This window comes from Solea solea, chromosome 5 (assembly GCF_958295425.1).
Source record: "Solea solea chromosome 5, fSolSol10.1, whole genome shotgun sequence".
In the NCBI taxonomy this organism is placed as follows: domain Eukaryota; kingdom Metazoa; phylum Chordata; class Actinopteri; order Pleuronectiformes; family Soleidae; genus Solea; species Solea solea.
In genome coordinates, this window is record NC_081138.1 from 20,278,810 (window position 1) to 20,300,093 (window position 21,284).

Sequence of the window (21,284 nt, forward strand, 5' to 3'; positions counted from 1 at the left end):
TGTAACTAGTCATAATTATCCTGTAGATATCTAAAACTGAAATTGTAGACCTGAATGTCTTTTATGACAAACCCCATACACATGAATGGCAAAAGTGGTGTCATTCTGACAAGTAAAATCTGAATTGGAGATGACTGAAACTAGTTTTGACTTATAAGAATGACATCACATACATCTAGAACTACACTTAACACAACAAAATAACAACTAGTCAAAATTACGTCACATATATCTGTAATGGTAATTCCAGATTGTCAAATTTGGCGATTAAATGTAAACAAAAAGCTTGCCATAGGAGGTGTGCACAATCTGTCCAGCTGGTGGCGGTAATGCACTGTTGCCGCCACTAAATATACAAAAGAAAAAGAAAATCCCAAAGAGGGGGAAAAAAAAATAAGGAAGAGGAAGGGAGTCCCAAAGAAAAAGCTGAGGCTTACCTGCTTTTGACAGTTCCTCTCCCGAGGGATGCCCACCATCATGCCCGTGTTGTGGTGTACTTTGTGACAGCGAACCTAAAGATGATGAACGACATCATAGAGGAGCCGGAGAAGGACACGCTGCTGGAGGCGCAGCCGGAGAAACAAGTTCTGTCGGTAAAGTCTGCTAACGCTTTAGCTAGCAACGCTAGTTGGATGGTGAAAGTGGGTGGTGGTTACAGCTAACAGCTAGCTAGCATGGGAGTGTGACAGTGTTTAGATGAGACACGCTGACGTAATTATCTTATAATATCGGTACGTTTGACTGTAAATGACTGTTGTATGACGTACTTGATAAGCTTTATAAAAACAAACACCTCTTCTCCTTTTTGTTTTCACAAGTGCAATGTCTGTGGCTGGTGAAATGTTGTTGTTTACTACTGGAGACAGTGGAGTTAAGCCGATTGAGAAATTGCTTAAATAAACAAACACTGGTTAGGTTAGACAACTTAGCCTCACTGTTCTACTCTATGATTTCATGGTCTCCCTCTCTCTCATACACTCCTACTTCTGGTCTCTGCCCTCTTAGTCCCTCTGTCTTTTTTCTCTCCTCTCTTGTCCCCAACCTCTTATCTGCCCCCCATCTTTTCTTGTGTCACTTTCACCTCTGTGGTTTCTGTGGAGGCTTGGTCTGTTCTAGGTTGCCTGTTTTTATTGTTCTATTGTTTTGTTCTTGTTTGTCTTTTATTGTTGGTTTGTTTTGTGTCTTATTGTTGGTTTGTTTTTGTTATTTAGCAGTTGGTTCATGTTCCCCTCTCCCTTGTTTGCTGTAGTGTAACCTACTCGTTATATTGTTTGATTGTTGATATGCTGATTGGTTGTCGCTGTCAGAGCTTTCCTCGCCTTACCAGGCAAGACGCCTTGCAATATTTGATTAGGCTTGATTGGTCTGTTAAGCACTCCTAACATTTGTTAAGAAACAGGTTTACAAATAAAGATTATTATTGTTACTTAAAGCACATTACTGTTAAATAAACTAAAGCATCCCATAACTGTGTCGCCTGTCTGGTTGAAATGCACAAGTTTATTTATGTTTATTGTGTAAGGGATAATAGGGATACTGGCAAAGTGGTTGTCTCAATTAAAGGCTCATATCTTCTGTATTAATATTATGTCCTAATATTGACAGTAAACACTGTTATTAGTTATCTGGCTGCAACATATTAATAAAAAACTCATCCATGCCATATTATTAGGTACACAGGTCACCTACTATAAAGTAACTGGTGTGGTCTCCTCCTTCCATTTCCTTTAATAATTGGCATGTGCATTCAGAGCTGGTCTTCCACATACTTCAGTCACAGCCAGTGGTTGTTTGAGTTACTGTCTTGAACCAGTCTGGCTGTTCTCCTCTGATCTCTGACATCAACAAGGCATTTTTGTATATTTTCAATTTGTTCTGAAATACTCAGACCAACAACCATTCCACACTCAAAGTTACTCGATAATATCTCAACCTTGAATTTTTGATGATAACGGCATCAGTTCCATATACAGGCCTCTTTTAAACAGCGTAACAGTTAATGGGACATTTCTACTGATGCATTTACCACCCAGCTAAAAGTAGCCATTTAAAAATCCTAAAGCTCCAACTCAATGACATTTGCAGGTCCCACTCGTCCTTGTCATAGGACATTAGTGGCAGACATGTCTCATTAAAGCATGTTGCCTATGCTTAGTGAATCATTTAACTATATTAAGGTTTTACATATTGTATTTGATTGTACTTTTTGTCTTTTTTCAATATCTGATCCTGTCACTTTGGCCAGGGTTGGACCAATACTGAGTATCGTTTCAGCTCATCCCTACTTTCTTCCCCTTTCTGATGCTCTGTTTGTACTTCAGTAGGTTGTCTTGACCATGTCTACATGCCTAAATGAATTGAGTTGCTGTCATGTAATTGGCTGATTAAATATATGTGTGTGTGTGTGTGTGTGTGTGTCGACAGTGTTGTTTTAAGCATCAGTTTTCCTTTTCAGGGGCCCAGCAGTGGCACAAGACCTAAGACTGCAGATGGAGGCATCAGGCCTGTGGAGAAGAGAGGACCTTACATCATGTCCAGAGCTCCAGCCATCCACCTCAAACTACGTAAGTGTTTTCTTGACACCGATTGCAGCTACTGACTTGAGCAGATAGTTATTATACTGGTCTGTAGATCATATATCCTCTCATAATCATTTTTGTGAGTTTGCGGTATTGACTGCACAGCTATCAGCACAGCAGCTCCATAGTCATATTACACTGAGGAGCTCAAATGCCCTTCACTTCACTCACACTGTCACTGCAGAGGAGCAGTCAACTTTTAATATGTCACTGCTGTCACTGCGGCCGAGATGTCTGCAAGAAAAGGAATGAATTACATCACAGTCCTGACACTCTGATTCCAACATTAACTTGCATAGAAAAATTTATTGAATTTCCACCCTGAGAAGAAGTGATGGTGGATTTTGTGCTTGAGAATTCAACACAGTCATGTGAGGCCTGAGAGATGCACAACATGAAGATTCATGATGACAAAGGAATGTAATGGAACAAAGATTATACACCCAATTCCTTAAATACTATAAGCTCTTTTGTATCCAAATCCTTTGGAGCAACTTGTTAAACCAATATTGACCAAATGCCTTCCTTCCATTTTTGGGGCATTTCTTTCCTGTACCTGATTAAACATGACAGGGGGAGACAGGAGTTAGACACACAGCAAAGGGTCACGGTTTGAATTCATACCTGCAGCAACAGCAGAAGACTGTAACCTCAATATATAGGTCACTGTATGAGTAATTCAGAATGCTAGTTCTGTGGTTGTGCAACAATTTTGTGAACTGTTCACTTTGACACACAACATGTCTGTTATTTACAGAGAAACACAGAGAGATGGCGAGGAAAGCGTTGAAGAAGAAAGCCCTCTCACCAGGACCTCCAGTGATACATCAGCCCAGACAAGGAGCCAAGAGGTGAGGAGAGGAGCCATGAGGACATAGGAAACTGCTTCTTGTAAATGTTGTGTCAGCATAATGCAAAAGAAAAGCAGTGTGATTTGAGCAGTTTTTAATCTCTGGCTCTCCTTTCAGGACAGTGAAGTATAATAAGGGCTACACTGCTCTGAGTCAGCATGCTGAGGAAACTTTGGTGGCACTGGACTCAGACAGGTAAGATTATACCAAGCAGTGCACAAGTGAGGCTATGACATGTTCATAGTGTCATCTGTCAGAAGTTATTGTATTTTACTGTAAAATGTGCGTGAGAAGTAGATCAGAATGTGTTATAAAATATAAAGAAAACCATGAAAAGCAAAGTCACACATTTACACGTGTGAGCTGGTGTAATTACAGATATTAAAAGTCATACTTTTTGGGTGTTTTTTTTTTCGAAACATGCCATATCATTTTCTCCGCTCTTTTGTCCCTGAACACATTTCCAGTTTTGACATTTAAATAGTTGACATAAGAATGAACAAACCTGTCCTTCTTGTCTGTGCAGTGATGAGGAGATTGATTTTGAGCAGTATTCCTCAGGATACTCTTCAGCAGAGGTGAGTTTGCCCCATGGGATGTTCTTCAGATGCACTTCTGCTATGTGGAATACCAAACAATGATTTATTTTTTGGTACAACTATTATGTCTTTCATCTTTGTAATCCCTGGGCTATCTTTTACGAACAAATTGCTTTGGCTTGTCAGGTCAGCCTAAACTTGCATTGGGGTACCACCAAATTAGTTTATCAAGCAATAAATAGGTAAGAACATACTGTAGTTGATCTCAGGGCATGTCATAGAAAAATATGTATATCTGCTATGCTGAACAAACAGGGACCAGGGACTTCATTTATAAAACTGTGGGCAGGATTCACCCGAAAAGTTGTTGACAAAGTGTTAAACCATGCGCATGCATGTCCCATGTCAGTTCTATTTATAAATCACAGTATACGTGTAATTTGGGGCAGCTTTTGCGATCTTTAGATAACGCCCATAAATAGTCCGAAAATACTCCTCTCCTCCGGGCACTGTGTGTTGTGGAAAAATAAATGACTAACCACCACTTAAGTGGGCATTCACTGTAGCCTGCACGGTTAGTCAATGGTTTAGACATCGCAAGGGGGTGGTTAGTCAAATTGGATTGGTATGAGCAGTAATCGCCATACCTAGAGGACCTGATTCTGTGCATGCTTCTCTCTAACCCCGTGGGCCCAGTGTGGCACAGAGATACAACAGGACAGTGTGTGGAAGTTGTAATCGGCTCAAAAGCCATTTATCATCACTGGCCACAGATCACTTCACATCCTGCTACCACCCTTATTTGATTGATGGCAGACTGTTCTGCACAATGATGACAATAATACTAGTAATACATTTAGTGTGTTAAACAGCATTCTTCACAATGGAAAAAAACGCCTCACCTCACGCCTCATTCATGTACGTACACATGGATCAGAGTTTCTGTGAAGGACTGCGTGTTTACCATCAAGTATGTTAAATACCAAACTGTATAGCAAGAAGCGTACACCTTCTTTTGTGTGTCAGCAAGCTTTATAGCCACAGATCTTGTTTTTCAAGATTTCATTCTTACATTGTGTAGGAACAGTACACCGTGTGCCTGTTGGCCAATAAATGTCAGATGAGCCCCTGGCCATTTCTTTACTTCAGATATGTGGTCAGAGTTGTTTACACCTTAAATTCAATTGTACCTGTTATGTTACATTGCTACTTGAGTCATGGAAGATTTTTTTCATAGTACTTAAAAGACATATAGTGTATTGAGAAGCACACAGACATACGGTAGACGCCACATTACCATGGATTTATATATTTAGGAGGAGCCCCTTTTTAATATGGATTAAGGATTTTTGATACTAATCACCTGACTTAAACTGACAAAAGCCAGTTTTTTTCTTTGTCCAGCTACTCGTGCAACTCTGACCACAATTTGGTTGACTGGATAAATACTTCATGCCCCTGCCTGCCCCTGCGCTGCTGGTGTATACACACAAACGCCCCCTTAGTCAGGTCTGATAGACTGTTCAGATGAAGGACACAGCAAACAAATAATGTTAGATCATGTCTGTTTACGAAGCTTAAACAGAGGCTGACTAATAACATCAACAACAACAAAAATCACCAAATGTTTTGCACTGCATGCCACATTATTCTGTGCCAATCGCGTGTTACTGAGGTCCTTCTTTTCGGTCTCCAGGTCCATCCTGATTTAAGCAGACAGCTGCTTCAGGACGGCTACCGTCTGGATGAGATCCCTGACGATGAGGACCTAGACCTGATTCCGCCCAAAGCCATGGGCTCCTCTGTGTGCTGTTGCTGCTTCGAGGGTCCGTCTTGTTTCATGCAGTGATGCTACTGGCGTGACTCAAACCTTGCAAGTTCTTGGATCCATATCCAGTTACTGACTGAAGTCACTGGTGCCTGAGGCCATCTATTTGACCCAGCTTCACCGCTCACTGCTCTAAAGGCCAAAGTCCCGATCACAACGGACTGCATGTGCCCGAGAAACTCAACACACAAGAAAGTGGCAGGCGAGTGGGCGGATGTAAGAACAGGCCTTATCCACTGTGACCCCCAAAACTTGACCTTTCTACTTTTCTTTATGAAACCACAGGAAATAGAGTTACTATGCCACTGCGTCAAATTGAGTGGGAGAGTTCATGATTTGGGATAGGTTTTTGGTTCCCGCGGTGGAAAACTAGTGCACAACATGCATACAAGTATTGCATATTGTGATTTCATATTCCAGTCCTTTCATGGATTTTCTTTTTTTTTTTTTTTTTGTTTACTTCCAGTTTTTGAATGCACCTCATTCATCTTTTACATTGACTGACTACTAGTACATTGCCTGGCTGTCTTGTGTTATGTGTTTGTTTGTTTATTTGTTTTATTCAATGTTTCATTCCAAAATAAGATGCACATGTATGGCTTTAATACTATTATTACTGATATAACTTAACTGAGCAAAAGTAACAAAGAAACACTCAATGTGTTGGGTGTGAAACTTTTTTTTTTAAATGACTAATGTATAATTATTATTTTTACAGCAACTGTTGCTGTCTTCATAATCTTTCAAATGAAAATCAAAGGTCATGGTTCTATACTATGTTCTGCTTTGTGTTTGAGATATACAAAGATAACCCATCACTGCTACTTACTGTACTGAGAGGGACTCACTCATCCACTGCCTGCAGAGAAGTTGTCTTTCAGTGTTACATATTCACAGTCAAATCTACACTTACTATACGTTACACAACAGTATACGGCACAGATGTGTAAGCCAATGAGTTACTGAAGTGCTGATATGTGGTTATGCTTCACAGTCTATAAATGGTGTAATTCCAGAGAATTGAAAAATGTTAAAGCTGCTTCTAAACGATTGTAAGCATAAAAATGAAATATATTATGAATTCTAGTTTGAGACATTTTAATACATTTGTAAATGTAGTTCAATATATATATATATATATATATATATATATATATGTCTAAATTCTATTTAGTTTTATTGGTATGCTTTTTTTTTTTAAAAAACCCTGTTTGGCATAGATGTTTTTGAAGCGTCAGATCCTGGACTGGCTGTTAATCCAAAAATGTGTCTGTGTCTTTAACACATTTATGTGTGTGGGCAGAAAATCAGTTGACATTATTTAATTTAATGTATTTGTTTTCATACATTTGTCTGACACTAAAGAATAGCTATTCATAAAACCCATAAATCAAATGGTCATTGGAATTTAAATCCATTTCGACTCTTGTTTATTGCTTAGCTTTTTGATTTGTTAAACTGTATTCACGCAGGTCAGATCATATTCTGTATTATGTTGTTGTGTTTATTTCTTACATGAATGGGAAAACAGATTTACTGAAAGTGGCAATATAATATATTGTTTTTTTTCACTCAAGTTGCAGCTTGGGTTCTATTTTACTATTAAAATGTGGGTATATTTTGAAATTGTGAATGAAGAAAAAAAGATCAGAGCAGGAGGTGTTTGACATCTTGAGAAAATGTTGAGATCTTTGAAAATTGCTCAGAGGTTTATGTCAGGATAAATGAGTGCTCACGAACCTGTTGGTCACGACCTGAGGCTGTGAGGTTGTTTTTTTATTTAGAAAAACAGAAAAACATTGCAGCAGGTTGTGGTAAAGATAGTAGGTTGGTTGATTTTTTTCCATCATTCTCCAAATCCATCTAATCCTTGCAAAATTGTTAAAGATGTTCCATAAATATAAATAACATGAGCAGTGTGTGTATGCACTGTCTCCTCCCAGACACTCTGTGGTTGTAATGTGGGCCTTTTCGGAATAAAAAGCTAATTTACACCAAGAGAAAGTCACTTGTTATGAGTGTGATTTGAAGTGTATGAACCCCCGGCCATGGTTTTTTGTTTGTTTTTTTGCATGTTTTCATATTCACAAATATTGCACTTAATACCAGCGGTCAGTAGCAAGTACACTTGACTCACCTGTACTATGCAACTAATGGGACAATCTGCTTGCTATACAACATTGTGGTAACAATAGTGTGTAGTGTTACTGAGTGTTAAATGCAATAACTGAAATGGTTATTTTATGATGGAAAACACTAATCCCTTTCTCTTTAAAAAAAAAAAAATATATATTATTTGACTGTACTCTGCATTGCTTTACTTTACTTTACGTTACTAAATAAAACGCCTTTATTAAAAAAAACACGTGCATTATTGCCATCTGTGTCGGTCAATTGTGGTAGTTGTTGCCACCTCAAGGGGGCAGCATAGAGCTGCGCTACCTTCTCAATGCAATATCGATTACATTTTACCGTGGGACGCACTTGTGTTGTGCCGTATGTTCGTTAAAATATTATTAATATGTCATCGTTGTTACATCATAGTTATTGACAGCAGCGATACAGACACGCATTTCCATTAATTTCCCTTTATAAAATGACAAATAGACAGATCCACTAGAGCAGCACAGAATCAGGTACACACAATAAACTGGAGAACTATTAAATATTATATTAAAAAATATCATTCAGTTATGAAATACAAATAACAAATATTTGAATAATACACTACAGCAACACAGAGACCAAGAAATATTGGAATGCAACTTAAATAGCGAAATGAATACAATTAATTTATGGCGAAACACGCACTAATATTTCTATTTGTCTGTATAGAGGGGTGTGTCGTGCACACTTTATTTTACTTTTCGTGTATTCACACGCGCCCCGAAATGAACATCTATCAAAAACAGAGTGTATCAAAGAGGGCGTTTATATTAATATATTGTTTGTGTTATTATTATTATTTTAATCATAAAAGGTGCAGGTCAAGTGTGTGAGAGACAGTCGTGGAAGTGAAAAGGCTGAGACTTGTTGCTGCTGCTGTCGCTGGGCGGGCCCACTGTGAGCACCACGCGGGGGGTGTCGACTGAAGGGGAGGAAGAAAAAAAAAACGAGTGAAGGGAGTTACCTAAGCGCTTTCTGAGACATGCGATCGGGCCATTTTCCACTCAGCCCCCTTTCTATTAAAGAAGAAAATCAGGAAAATCAGCGGGGAAGCTAAACACAGAAAACGCTGCCACATTCGAAATAGGACGCTCAGAAGAAGAAACAAAAAACAACAACAAACGCCTTCCGCACGCGGATTATACAGAATCTGCGGCGCGTGCACACTACCCCTCTCTCTCCTTGTGCGCGCGCGCGGAGCGTATGTTTGTGTTTACAAGTGTTTGAACGAGCGTCAGAAACGAGGGAAGAAGGAGGATACAGCCCAGGGAGAAGGGATGGTCGACAACTCCAACAGTAGTAAGGCACAAATGGTGAGTCACGCTCCTGCTCGGCGCCCGCTTACGTTCACATGAGCTCAAACCTCCCGACAGAAGCAGCTGGACGCAGCTTTTACTAGCGGAAAAGAGTTGGCCAACTCAACTTAACGTTTTCTAACGGGAGAAAAGAGGAGTGAAACTTTTTAACCTGAATGGTAGGTTAGGTTTTAACCCATTCAACAACACCACACTGTAGTACATGTTTTTGCATTCCGTGCGCTAGTTTTCTGCTCGCGTGTACGCTAGCATATCCTGACTCTCCTGAAAGCGTACGTTTTCCACGTAGTTTGAGGATGTGGCACTCTGCCAAATGTGAAAAGGCTGCGCTGTTTCTTTCCAGTTTAAGCTGAGATTTTGTGAATTAAATTTGCCGCAGGCTATTTAGAAATTTATTTAGATACAGTCTTGAACACTGTCTTCATGAATGACCGTTTTTATAGTAGAATAGTTGAGGTCAGTGATTCAGCCCGTGCTATGACGTGTAACCGTTGTGTGAAATTGCTGTATTTACGGGAATTCTTCTTTTAATGTTTTGTTATTGTTTGCGTGGACTCAAAAAAGAAAACCTAAACTTGTTAGCTCTTTTAGTTTGAAACGCTTGGCGTGACTACTTTTGACAGTAACAGTTTCATTAACGTTTTATTATTTTTCCATTTGGTCTTTTGCGCATATTCAGGTCTTTGCGTTCATTAAGGTGTAAATTTAGAGTTAAGAGCTCAAACTGCCAACGTATATGCACATTTTCTGTTGATTTGTCCAAATATAGCTCAAGAGCTTCTGCTGTGATGCTGCAGATTGTCAGCTGAACGATTCCATTGTCGTTTTTTGTTCAACTTGAATAATCTATATTTTACAGGGTGAGGTTTTAACAGGGCTTCATATGAAGGGAGGGGGGTGATGCATGTGGCTCATTTCATCCTCTATAATGAGATGAAGGGGTAATTTGATTTCAGTGCATGGTAGATCATCTGTGACTCCGTCTTTCCCCCCTACAGCCCAGCATGTCTCAAGATCCTGGTGTAGCCTTTCCTCAAAGCACCTCTACAGGGGGAATGAAGCTGGAAGCAGTAATGGAGCAACTCCAACGCCAACAGCAGGCCCGACTGGAAATGGAGCGCAAGGAGAGGAAACTCAGAGAGGCTCACATCATGTATGCTCAGCAGGTTGCTGCCCAGCAGGCAATTCTGGCAGCCGCCCGGGCTTCCGGGGCCAGCTTCATGGGCAAAAGCCTGGCTGGGGGTATCCCTGGTGGCGGGTTACCACCCCGGGTTTCCAATCAGAGCAGTGTAGACTCAGAAAGAGAGGATGATGAGGACAGAGGCAGGGATTCTGGGGATGACGATGATGACAATGAGATGATGGAGGGAGATGAGGGCAGTGATGAGGACGAGGGAAGTGCCAGTGGTCTGGAGTTCCTCCGCAAGCAGACCCTTGCTTTGCAACAGAGTGCCTCCCGCATCCCGGCTCGTCCATTTGGCAGTTACTCAGCTTCAGCCCCTCAGAGGGCTGCATCGCCACCTATCAGAGTGAAGCAGGAACCCGACGAGGGCCTGTCTCCTGCAGGGCCTCACTCTGCTGCCTCACCTAATGGACAGGCGGACTGGGGCTTTGAAGATCACTTCAGACAGGTCAGTGCTCTGCCTTGGCTCCTTGCCACAACACTTCCTCCTCATTACATCACTTCCTATTTCCCAGTAATATTTTCTAAACACTGCCTCTCAAAGCAAAGCATGCTTCTTTATATGTATTAAACCAGGATTACCCTGTGAGTTTGTTCTTTGTGACCCTCAGGAGTAAGACCTTTCACTCTTGTCCACTCTCCTTTCGAGTGTTTTGTTGAATTGGTTAGTCCAGCCTCCTGCTGTGAGAAACTGTTTAATCTTTACTGTGGGACAAACCTCTCTACTAGTATCTTTGTTGAAACACTTCAAATCTCTTTGGAGGGTTGACCGCAGATTGACTTTTGTGGCTAAAAATCCTCCTAAGTGAGTCCTGGCAAAGGGCCAGGCCGAGGCGCAATGTGTTCACGCGTGCTCGCTCGCTCCCTCTGCTCTCACATGCTGTGAAGCTCTCTCGCTCCCTCTCTGTTTCTATCCCTCCTGGCACTTTTCTCAGGCTGTGCTTTGGCTCCAATCCAGGTAGTGTAGTAGTAGCAGCAGCAGCTCAGATAGAGTTGCTGCTGTGAACCTGTGGGCGGTTGGCCGGGTCAGCACGTGGCTTTTTGGAGGCTGGGTAGGTTGGCTGTCGTACACAGTGGCAACCTGTTACACTCCCACCCAAAGAGTTTAGGCTGTGTGCCAAGTGTAGTTTTTCTCCAAGGTACAGTACAGTTGTACTCTTAAATGCACTAAGCCAATGAAGAATTTAAGACGCATGACTAATCATGTGAAAAACATATCTATTCTAGTTCTCGAGTTAAGTGGTAACCAATAATATAACATTTATATACTCTTCCATGTTTGGCTTGATGATATATACACAGGTTTAATGCAATTATCCAAAGCTATAATACATCAGAAACACGTCCACGGTGCAGTAATTGCTGTGATATTTGGAAAAAAAACAACACAAATTAGGTTAATTAAACAATGATCAATTTAAGGGAACTTTCAGTGTTTGGGCCAATAGGTTTTTCAATGTGCCCAACCACATCATAACACTACTTGCTCATGTTACAGCAGATGTAGATAAATAAATAAACATAAAAAATAATAGTTGGAGAGGGTGCAAGCAGGAGGGGGAGATCTCTAACATGCAGTTCACACAAAACACAGAAAGACAATGTAAGCTTTTTGCAAAGAAAAATTGGCAGCTCAACCATCTGAGACAATAAAAGGCCTATACAACTATCACAGAAGTTATTATTGTGAAAGAGGGCAATACACAATATTGAGAACTAAGTGCATCCAAACCTTTGAACCGAGAGCAGCTCAGTATTTTCTTTAATGCCACGTTTTGTTTAATGATTTCCCATTAAAAGTAAAACAACATATGTATATAGGTATATAGGTAAATGTTGTCTCAGCAGTGTTGCCGTGCACTGGACTGCCAACTGGCAAACAGCTACATACAGTTTGGCATAATATCATGGGGCATAGCACGTAAAGAGAGCTCAGCAGCCTTTGGATGATATAAAAAGCCTTCGTTGCACAAGAGTGTCATAGGACAGATCTGTGCTTGATCAGTGGGCTGAGGGTATGTCTGGGTTTTATTACTGTCTATTTAAAGGCAAATGTCTTTCAATGGTGCCACTGCCTCACCAGACCACATATCCAATTTTAACTTTAGAGCACATGCATTTGGTAATTATACACACTCCAGAGATGCTGATAGAAGGCAGTAGGTTAAAGGTGGTGGGAGAAGGAGCCATAGTAGTTTGTTGTATATATCAACTTGAGTCACTATCCCTCATGTGGGTCTTCTGTAGGTGATTAAAACACTACTTTACATGACCCAAGTCAGTAAAAACTCCAAGGCACTTTCTCAAACAATTAAAAAATGTATTTAATGTAATAGCAAGGTCATGTTCAACCCTTTTTAAAAAAAAAAAAAAAAAAACACCAATGCTTTTTGGTCTCTGGCCTTCACTCCATGTCTCCCTGCTTTGCTGATGAGAGCGCCTATAGCCATATCTTTCATGACTTTACAGCATATGAGCAGTGTATGTTTCACTGCATTGTTTAGGCTGTTCATTGTTACCACAAGTGTCAGAAAAAGGAGTGGTATTATCATGTGAGGTGACCAGGCATTGTGAACATGTTGTCAGAACAGAATATCACAGCAGCAAAGTTGTAGCTGACCAATGCCCTATCTGTGGCCTGGTGTTTTTTATTGGGAGAGACAGGCTGAGCCTGGGGGGGTTCGGGGAGGCATTATGGGATGAGAATCGGTCTGGCCTTTTTTTGTTTCCTCTCTTTTATCTTTCCTGTCATTATGTCAGCTCTGCAGTATTTAATGACTACTCATCTCTTCAGGCAGTTTCAGGTTGCACTGCTGTTGGGGGAGGGGGACAGTGGATTTTTGATGTCATTGTCTCCAAGAGGCCAGAGACAAGCCTGACAGATGCCACAAATACCAAACCCCCCCTGTAATAATGGGGGAAGCACATTTATTACGATCTAAAAGCAGCGACGGAGAGAAGTTTAGATGACTAGCTAAGGAGACACGTACAGAAAACCATTTACTGTATATTTACATTTTCATGCAGCCAGTCAGAATGGTGGATTCAAAGCACCGTGGGTGTGTTCATTGTCACCGCTCTGACAGACTGCTGAGACTTGGTGAACTGTATTTAAAGCGCTCGGCTCCTGATTTTAGCCGCAGCAAATTACTGACATACAGTTATAATTTGCTGCCTATAAATAATAGTGATGTCTGCAGTGATTCATAGTTCTCAGACGATGACACTTTGCCCATATATTTTAAAACAGGCAGTGTATGCTGGAGGTCAACCGATATGGGTTTTTCTATGGCTAATGCTGATTTTTAGACATTAGGGCAGATATTTCATGCCAATCAATGTATTAATTTGTTGTCACACTAGTAAAATTTCTCAGAACGAAAACACATAATTTGTAATAAGTGGTGATTTATAAATAATAATTCTTATTAAAAAACTGGAAATATTAATATACTGATTAATGGGTCTCACCGCCAATGTATACCTCTGTTGTTATGATGTTCTAATTACATAAGAATCTGTCGTCTCACCTAGCAGCAGCACTTGACTGACAGCCATTTCAATGGTCTGACTTGTCGTCTTATACTCATGGGTGTTTTGAGTGTAAGCGAGTGGTGAGGGCCCATACAGGTCAGTTGGGGGTTGGACGGACACGGGTAACTAGTGTTTTCATGTCAGTGATGTATGTGTGGTGACCTCAGCCTTGTCTTTAACAGCAGAGTAAATAATTGTCAAACAAGGGGACGGACAAAGCCGTCGTGTGGAGAGAGAGTTGGGGTGGACAACTGACCAGCCTCAGCACTCTGGCCTCCACTATAGTGGGACAGAGGCTGCATGACCCCTGTACTCCACCCCTGCGCCGTTGCCACCCCCCTCGCTCATATACATCCACATGTCCCTGTGATCATTGCACTGTGATTGATTTAGTTTTAATCATGCCTGCAGAGCAGAGATTGTGTCTTAAATCCCAATGTACACTGGGGGTGATTGGTTCAGATGATCGACTGGTTGCTGTAACCAAGGGATATTCTTTGATGTTCTACAGGTGGTGCATTTATACCGTGGCTTTTGTCTACAAGTTTATGTGCACAAGCCCTGTCTGCCTTTTTACAAATGAGACAAAATGGAGGGGGCAAGCAGAGCATATCCACATTTGCATTGCTGTGATCACAAAGGGAGCCTGATGAAAAAACTGCAAGACAAGGAAACCTCACATTAATACTCACACTTCACCACACCACAGGGACGAATAGTAGGTTTACCAGGCATGGAACTGAACATGTTGGTGGCTAGGGCTGCAACTATTGATTTTTTTATTTCTATAATTAATCAATCAATCTGTTGTTTATTTAGACACCATTACTAGATAGCCATTGCTCCTAGAAAACTACAAGTATGTTTGTGATGCGCGTTTCGTCTCTGTGCATACGTTATCGGGATCATTGGTTTGAGTGGTTGTAGTGTATTGTGTATTGTGTATTGGTTTTGCGGGTCACGCCTTGTGAAAGTGGCTGAAGGTGACTACACCCTTTCTATACTGGATGGAGTCTGGTAGGCTACCTCGAACCTCATTAAATTCAATATATTAAAACCGCAGTGTGTACGTTTTAGTGATTTTTGTTGTTGTTATTCTGCCTGTTTGGTCTTTGAGAACAGAAGTGATGTAACACTGTCTGTGTATGTGTATGGAGTGTTTGTGTGTATAGACCTTATTTTTGGTTTAAGCAAAAGGTTTAATGGAAAGGGAACATTTTGATCATCAGCCGTAAATAAGACGGGAGTGTGAATGCAAAGCACCACACCAACCTTTTTACTCCATTGAGGAACAAAGAAATGAGCTCTGGCTAAAAGCCTTAAATTTAGAGAAGCCAATGAAGCTTCAACAGCAGAGTAAATAATTGTCAAACAAGGGGAAAGGAGAAGTGGCTACGCTGTGAAACGCTGGTAAAACCTCCAAGGCGACTGGTCCGACTGTAGACACAGAGGGAGTGAGAGAAGCACTGTGAACAGTGACCACACAGAAAAGAGCGAGCTGTGGATGTGCAGATCATTCCCTAATTGGAATTGTTCATTTCAGTAAAATAGCATCTGTGAAAATAGGTTTTCTCCTCTCCTTATTTTACGATTCAGTTTCACTGTTAACTATTCATTGAAAGTAGGTAGCAAAACTGCCAAACAATATCCAAACACAAGAGAAAGAGAGGCGTCATCGTTCTCCCAAAGTCTACATTAAAATGCAACAGCTGTCTCACTAGTCTGTCTTGACATGTAATGAATCACTTCCTGCTTGCAGGGTGGGAAAGTCGTCGGACAGACCACTGCTATACTGGGAAACATAGAGTCACATCGAGCTGATATGCTTCATAAGCAATGTGTAAACAAACAACTAACAATTATTTCAACAATTGACTAATCTGTCAATGATTTTCTCGATTAAACCATCAGTTGTTTCCTCCATAAAATGTAAGACGTGTGACAATGTGTTAAATGTCTGTTGTTTTTTTTAAAATCTAAAAACCAAAATAATTCAGTTGTATTGTTTTTGTTATATGGAGCAAAGAAACTGGAAACTGGAAAAACTGGAACACATTTGTAGTTTCATCCTAACAGTCAAAAATCATAGAGCTCCGTGGATGAGACACGATAGAAGTGTTTTGAATCGTGTTGAGTGAACGGGCATTTGAGACAGAAAAAGAGGCAAACCCACCAGAATATGGTGGTCCCAACATGTCACGGTTGGGTGCTGCCATCATTTGCCATCCATGAGCCCACCTCTGCTGCTGAGGGACTGATAGCTGTCTGTTGACCCAGTGCTGTTGCATAATTTAGCTGTCGCCCCAGCAACACACCAGCCAGGATGTGGGGAATTGCATGGCTGCAGAGCAGAGATCGATAAGGAATATGTGTGAGCTTTTAGAGACAGGGATGTTTTGCCTCATTTATACGTCATTTATGATAAATGAGGAGGGAGAGGTTGCAATTAGCTGATGGACTCAGAGTTTTCAATTCGACAGTGGAATGTGGAGAAAATTAACCTTGTTTATCAGCCCACTGTGTGCAAGGGAAGACTGTTGTGCTCACGTATCGGCATCTCTTGTAGTAGTGGGAGCCAGGGGGCCTCTCTGCCTCTGTCTTCTTGCTCGGTGTGCATTCTGTATATGCCAACGTGACCTGGTTTCTGCTGTCTTCATTGTTATGTTTCCCATGCCTTAACTGAAAGTGGGTTTTAAATAGGGATGCACCGATATTAATATTTCCGCCAATACCGATATCCGATATTAATATTGCTTCTATGGCCGATAACCGATATCTACCGATATCGATATATGTTTAAAAAATAAAAGGTTTCTGAGATGATAAAAGTTTGTACAGACTGAAAATCAAGCAAGCTGAATTTTTGAATGTCTTCCTTTATTTTCAAAACATGTTTTACCTCCAAATAACAAGGTTACAGGGCGACCATAAGACACAAGTAAAGGTTTTTAGAATCCTTTAGCACTTGTAGCAAGTGTGTAACTAAATTAAAGTACAGTTTAACTCCCTCAACTCACTAAACTCCTGTGAGAAAGTTTGGATCATAAATTACAAACATGAACATAAATAAAAATAATACCCTGCCAAAGTTACTGTAACCGAGATAAGGGCGTCTATACTGGGTACGTCAATAAAGTCAACAACCCTTCCTCCCGGCAACAACAACCGCGCCACTTCCCTTAACAATAAAACTACACAACAGATATGAGAAACAATACCTGACAAGCTCTACTAAGAGCTGCCATAATAAAAAAAAAAATGTAACATTACTTTATCAAACTTGCCAGTGTTCATGGCAACCAGATATTTTTTAAATTGCAAAACATTGGAAAAGTAGCGCCGACTTGGCAGGTTGTTGCGGGGTTCAATATGCTCTATCAGCCGTCGGAACCCTCGGTCCTTCACTACGGAAAAGGGCTGGTCGTCAAGAGCAATCATTTCCATTACCTTGATCGTTATTGCCCTGGCCAATGTCTTCCTTTGTTCGATTACTTGCTGTATTGGGCTCCCAGCTGCGCTGCTTTCTTTTTTGTCTGCCGCCTAACGTTACTAGCGTTAGCTTCCTGCCGTTGTTTGTATACTTCTGGGTGGCGTTTTTTCAAATGACATAATCAAATTTGTGGTATTGAATGACTTGACGCGGAACCCTCCTCGCATTACCTCGACTTTGCAAGTGTTGCATAATGCTTTTCGCGTATCTTCTATCGACACCCTGAAAAAACGCCGCTGACATTATCTCTCCTCAACACACACACACACACACACACACACACCTTGTGCTGCACTTGCGTCACTGTCACATGCTGAAACAAATGCAGCATGGCCTCCCCTTCCCGAACACATACACAAACAGCAAATGGACGGGTATTAACATCGGTTGTTAAAATCGGCGCAGTTTTACTCATTGGACCGATGCCGATATGTTAAAAAATGACGAACATCGGCCGATACCAATATTAATGCCGATATATCGTGCATCCCTAGTTTTAAATGATGTACTTAGTCTGATGCTGTTGTTGACTGGACTTCCTTTTTTGCTGATGTAATTAGGCTGTAAATGATCTCATTCCCGTTTGTACAAACCACTTGCAAATGGAGAAATGAGAAGTAATGACGAAGGCCGTACATGAATGCTGTAGTGCTTGATCCGAACAAAAAGCATGTAGACTGTATGTTTCAGACCTGTGTTGCACCTTGTCTGTGCTCCGTTTACAGCCCCACAACCAAATGTATTGCATCACAGAAGCCTTTGACAATTGCAGAATCGCAGAGCAGTTTAACTGGAGCTTCTACTGGCTGTTCCAATACACCTACTCATCTTCTAGGTCCCATGTGGTGCAGGTTTACGACTCATAACTTCAAAGAAACCTGAAAAAGTAGTAGGAAGGAAATATATGTGTCAATATTGCAGAGAGTTTCAGAGATGGAGCGGAAAGAGCTTCACATTATCTTTCCAGCTACATTCTGCACCTGCTTCTTTGTCATTTGGGTGTTTTCATGACAACAAAATTGTATTACAAACAGAATTTGGGATGAATGGCTTCAGCAATTATATACACTACTGATCTCATTTTAGATTAGACCATTAAATGTGTCTGATTCTAATCATATTCATAGCTCCCATATGTGTGGTTGTCTATTGCGGCTTTCATGTCATATATTTTCTACCAGAACAAAGTCATGAATGAGAAAAGAGAGGATTTGTAGTGGTGGTCAAGGGTGGTGTTTTTCTGAGCTTCTATCTTCTTTGTGTTGGTGGCCTGTCTAGTCAGGCATTCATGCTGGTTTCTGAGATGTGTCCAGTGTGAAGGAGGATGTTTTTCAATAGTGGTGTCAAGTCAAGGATTTTAAAACATTTTCAGATTGGCCAAAGAAACGAGGGGGCTAGAAACATTTTTTTCCATTTATTATGTATTCTTGGTCCAACATTAAATATAAATCATAACAGTCCTTTTTTTTAATTTAAGGAGTATTCACCACTTTTATTTAATAATTTTGAATGCGAACTCTATTTTTGAATAAAAAGTGTCTTTATCTAAGGTGTATGTTACCTTCCTGGTATAGACCAAGCCTTGTTTTGCGCTGACTTGCTCTTAACAGCCAAGTGTGGAAGATTTCCCCTGCCCAGAAATAGAGGTATTGAATTTAGAAGGGAGATGAAGGGGGGTGGTTGTGGATGCTGTTTAGGAGTGGTTAGTGGTCTGGCTCAACACTACTACACTGCCCCACCCAGAGGAAACATTCCAGACGGAATTAAAGAGTTAACTCTTCAAACAGTGAACATTCCCAGCGGGGGCTCCCAGCAATAGACAGGGGGGGTTGATGGGGGTGGATGGGTGGGTGCATGTCCGTGTTGTAGTTGGGACCCTGACTGGTGATCTTTCAATTAATTTCACTCAGTGTCACAGGGGCTGTAAAAGAAAAAAGCCAAAGGGTCTGAATGGGAGGAGTCGGATGGGAGGACCCACTGGTGAAAGACACTTTTTTATTTGTTTGAGTCCCAAAGGGCACATCTGCTGCTGGCAGAAGGGAGGAGGATTCTCGTGGTGGCCAGTGGGCCCAGTCTCCACCTCTGCCACATCATGGCCTGGTCCAACAATCTTTGAACTCAAAAATACCCAATTATTATGCTGATAGAGTGTAAAATATGTCTCCTCATCGGTGTAAAAAAATGAATATCTCCTTATTTTGTTGCTGTTGCTAATTCTTGTATTTAGAGGTTAATCTGTTATTTCCGGGGGTATATGTCTGGTAACACAGGGGGTAGTGCATGTGTAGGGCACCCAGGCCAGCTTGGGTCTGACTGAACATACAGTAGCTTGACTCCAGATCGCATTATCCAGGAGCATTTGTCTGACTTTGACAAACCTTTCTAATACAATTTCAGTTGGACTAGCATGGTTTTTTTAAAAGTCCGATTTTAGTTGGACTGACACATGATGATTCCGCCATTTACACATGGAGCCTCTGGAATTAGATTGTTTGACCAGTCACTATTTCATTTATAACCCTGCATCCTATGTTGTTCATCTAAATGAGCAATGGTTTACTTTCATTGTAAAATTTTTACTCCACACTGGTACCGAGGATGGAATATAAACCACAGGTGAAGTGTGCTTGGACCAAACTTCTTTCAAATGGAAATCGGTGTTGGAAGTGCTTTTGAAAACTGAAGAACACCGTTTTGTACCGCAGCATAAAAGAGCCATATATTTACAGGTTTTATGGCATTGTGTCTGATCAAGTGGTTACTTATCTGCCAGAAGTAAAACATTAATGTTGCAGTAGTGAAACTTTATCAAATTATAGTTTTACTGTTCATTTCATCAATTAACAATTCTTCTTTCTTTCTTCTGTGGTTGCTTTATCACTCCACGTCTGTAGCTCCTTTTGAGACATAGAAAACACTGTATTATTGATGGTTGTGTTTGTTGTTTTACCTTTTATGCTGTGTTTCTATCATGGTACGGTTCAAGTTTGGAATAGTAATGCCCTGGTTCGGGCTTGCGTTTAGACTGAGAACAGTACCTTCACTCTGTAGGTGGGGTGTGCATGGTTTCGTATTATTTGTGTTTCCACTGTGCCATCATAACTGATTCATACTGTCCCAGTTTTTGATCAACAAACTTGTTTCTCAGAGCAGCCTGCAGCCTCCTTAGACGAAGCTTGCCTTGTGATAAACAGCGACATGTCAAGATGAAATGACACGTAATGCTTGATGTCCTCCATTGTTGCTCTTTAATTACTGTGTCTCGTTCTTCTCCTTTGTGGAATTTATTTGTGTGCTACACGGTGTTGCGCTGGTATGAGGTCATGCTATTTATGTACCTGACACATATTACATAAACGGCAATGTATTTTATGTAACCATCCCACACATGCAGTGCAAACGCAGGTGACATCAGGGTGTGCCGTTCCAAACCGCACCATGGAAAGCTAGGAGCATGTGGGCTTCTTTTCTTTGTGTGAGAAGTGGCTGTCCTACAGCTGAAGTAATTGCTCCTGCAACATCATGCAAATGACTTGTATGACCCCTCGTATGCATTGTTACTGAGGGCTGCAATTCTCCTTTCTTTTTAATTGAATTGAAAGGCAAAAGTTGTCACATTTAAATGCAAATGCAGGATGCCCATTAGAACTGTCACACTTTTTCCCAAATCGACCCTGGAGGATTGACTTCCTTGCTTCTAATGGAAACTGAGCTACTGATGCCTGCTGTAATTTGATCAGTTGCTAGTGAAACCACAAGCCCCTCTCCCCACACCATTGCTCGTTCCATTCCTCCTTT

At 41.0% G+C, this 21,284-nt stretch overlaps 2 protein-coding genes across 4 annotated transcripts in view; both read left to right on the forward strand.

Moving 5' to 3' along the window:
* Positions 1–393: 393 nt before the first annotated feature.
* On the forward strand, positions 394–7,580 carry fam219b (family with sequence similarity 219 member B). The gene is made up of 6 exons (XM_058630415.1): positions 394–593; positions 2,456–2,564; positions 3,337–3,430; positions 3,548–3,625; positions 3,957–4,008; positions 5,666–7,580. Exons 1-6 carry the CDS (start codon positions 519–521, stop codon positions 5,816–5,818), a joined length of 561 nt encoding a protein of 186 aa, XP_058486398.1. The 5' UTR covers positions 394–518; the 3' UTR covers positions 5,819–7,580.
* Positions 7,581–9,137: 1,557 nt separating this feature from the next.
* The window catches only part of LOC131459662 (AT-rich interactive domain-containing protein 3B-like), a 49,054-nt gene continuing 36,907 nt past the window's right edge, over positions 9,138–21,284 (forward strand). For 2 of the 3 annotated variants that reach the window (XM_058629685.1, XM_058629686.1), the window contains exons 1-2: positions 9,138–9,276; positions 10,278–10,910. In XM_058629685.1, the coding sequence (XP_058485668.1) occupies positions 9,241–9,276; positions 10,278–10,910 (669 nt within the window). In that variant the 5' untranslated portion in view covers positions 9,138–9,240. The other variant, XM_058629687.1, reaches the window with a different exon arrangement.

Excerpts from the sequence above, each read along its gene's own strand:
- fam219b (XM_058630415.1), top strand. The coding sequence starts at position 519 with ATGATGAACGACATCATAGAGGAGCCGGAGAAGGACACGCTGCTGGAG. Across the intron at positions 3,431-3,547 it reads CCCAGACAAGGAGCCAAGAG|GACAGTGAAGTATAATAAGG; the intron begins GTGAGGAGAGGA and ends CTCTCCTTTCAG. Across the intron at positions 3,626-3,956 it reads GTGGCACTGGACTCAGACAG|TGATGAGGAGATTGATTTTG; the intron begins GTAAGATTATAC and ends TTGTCTGTGCAG.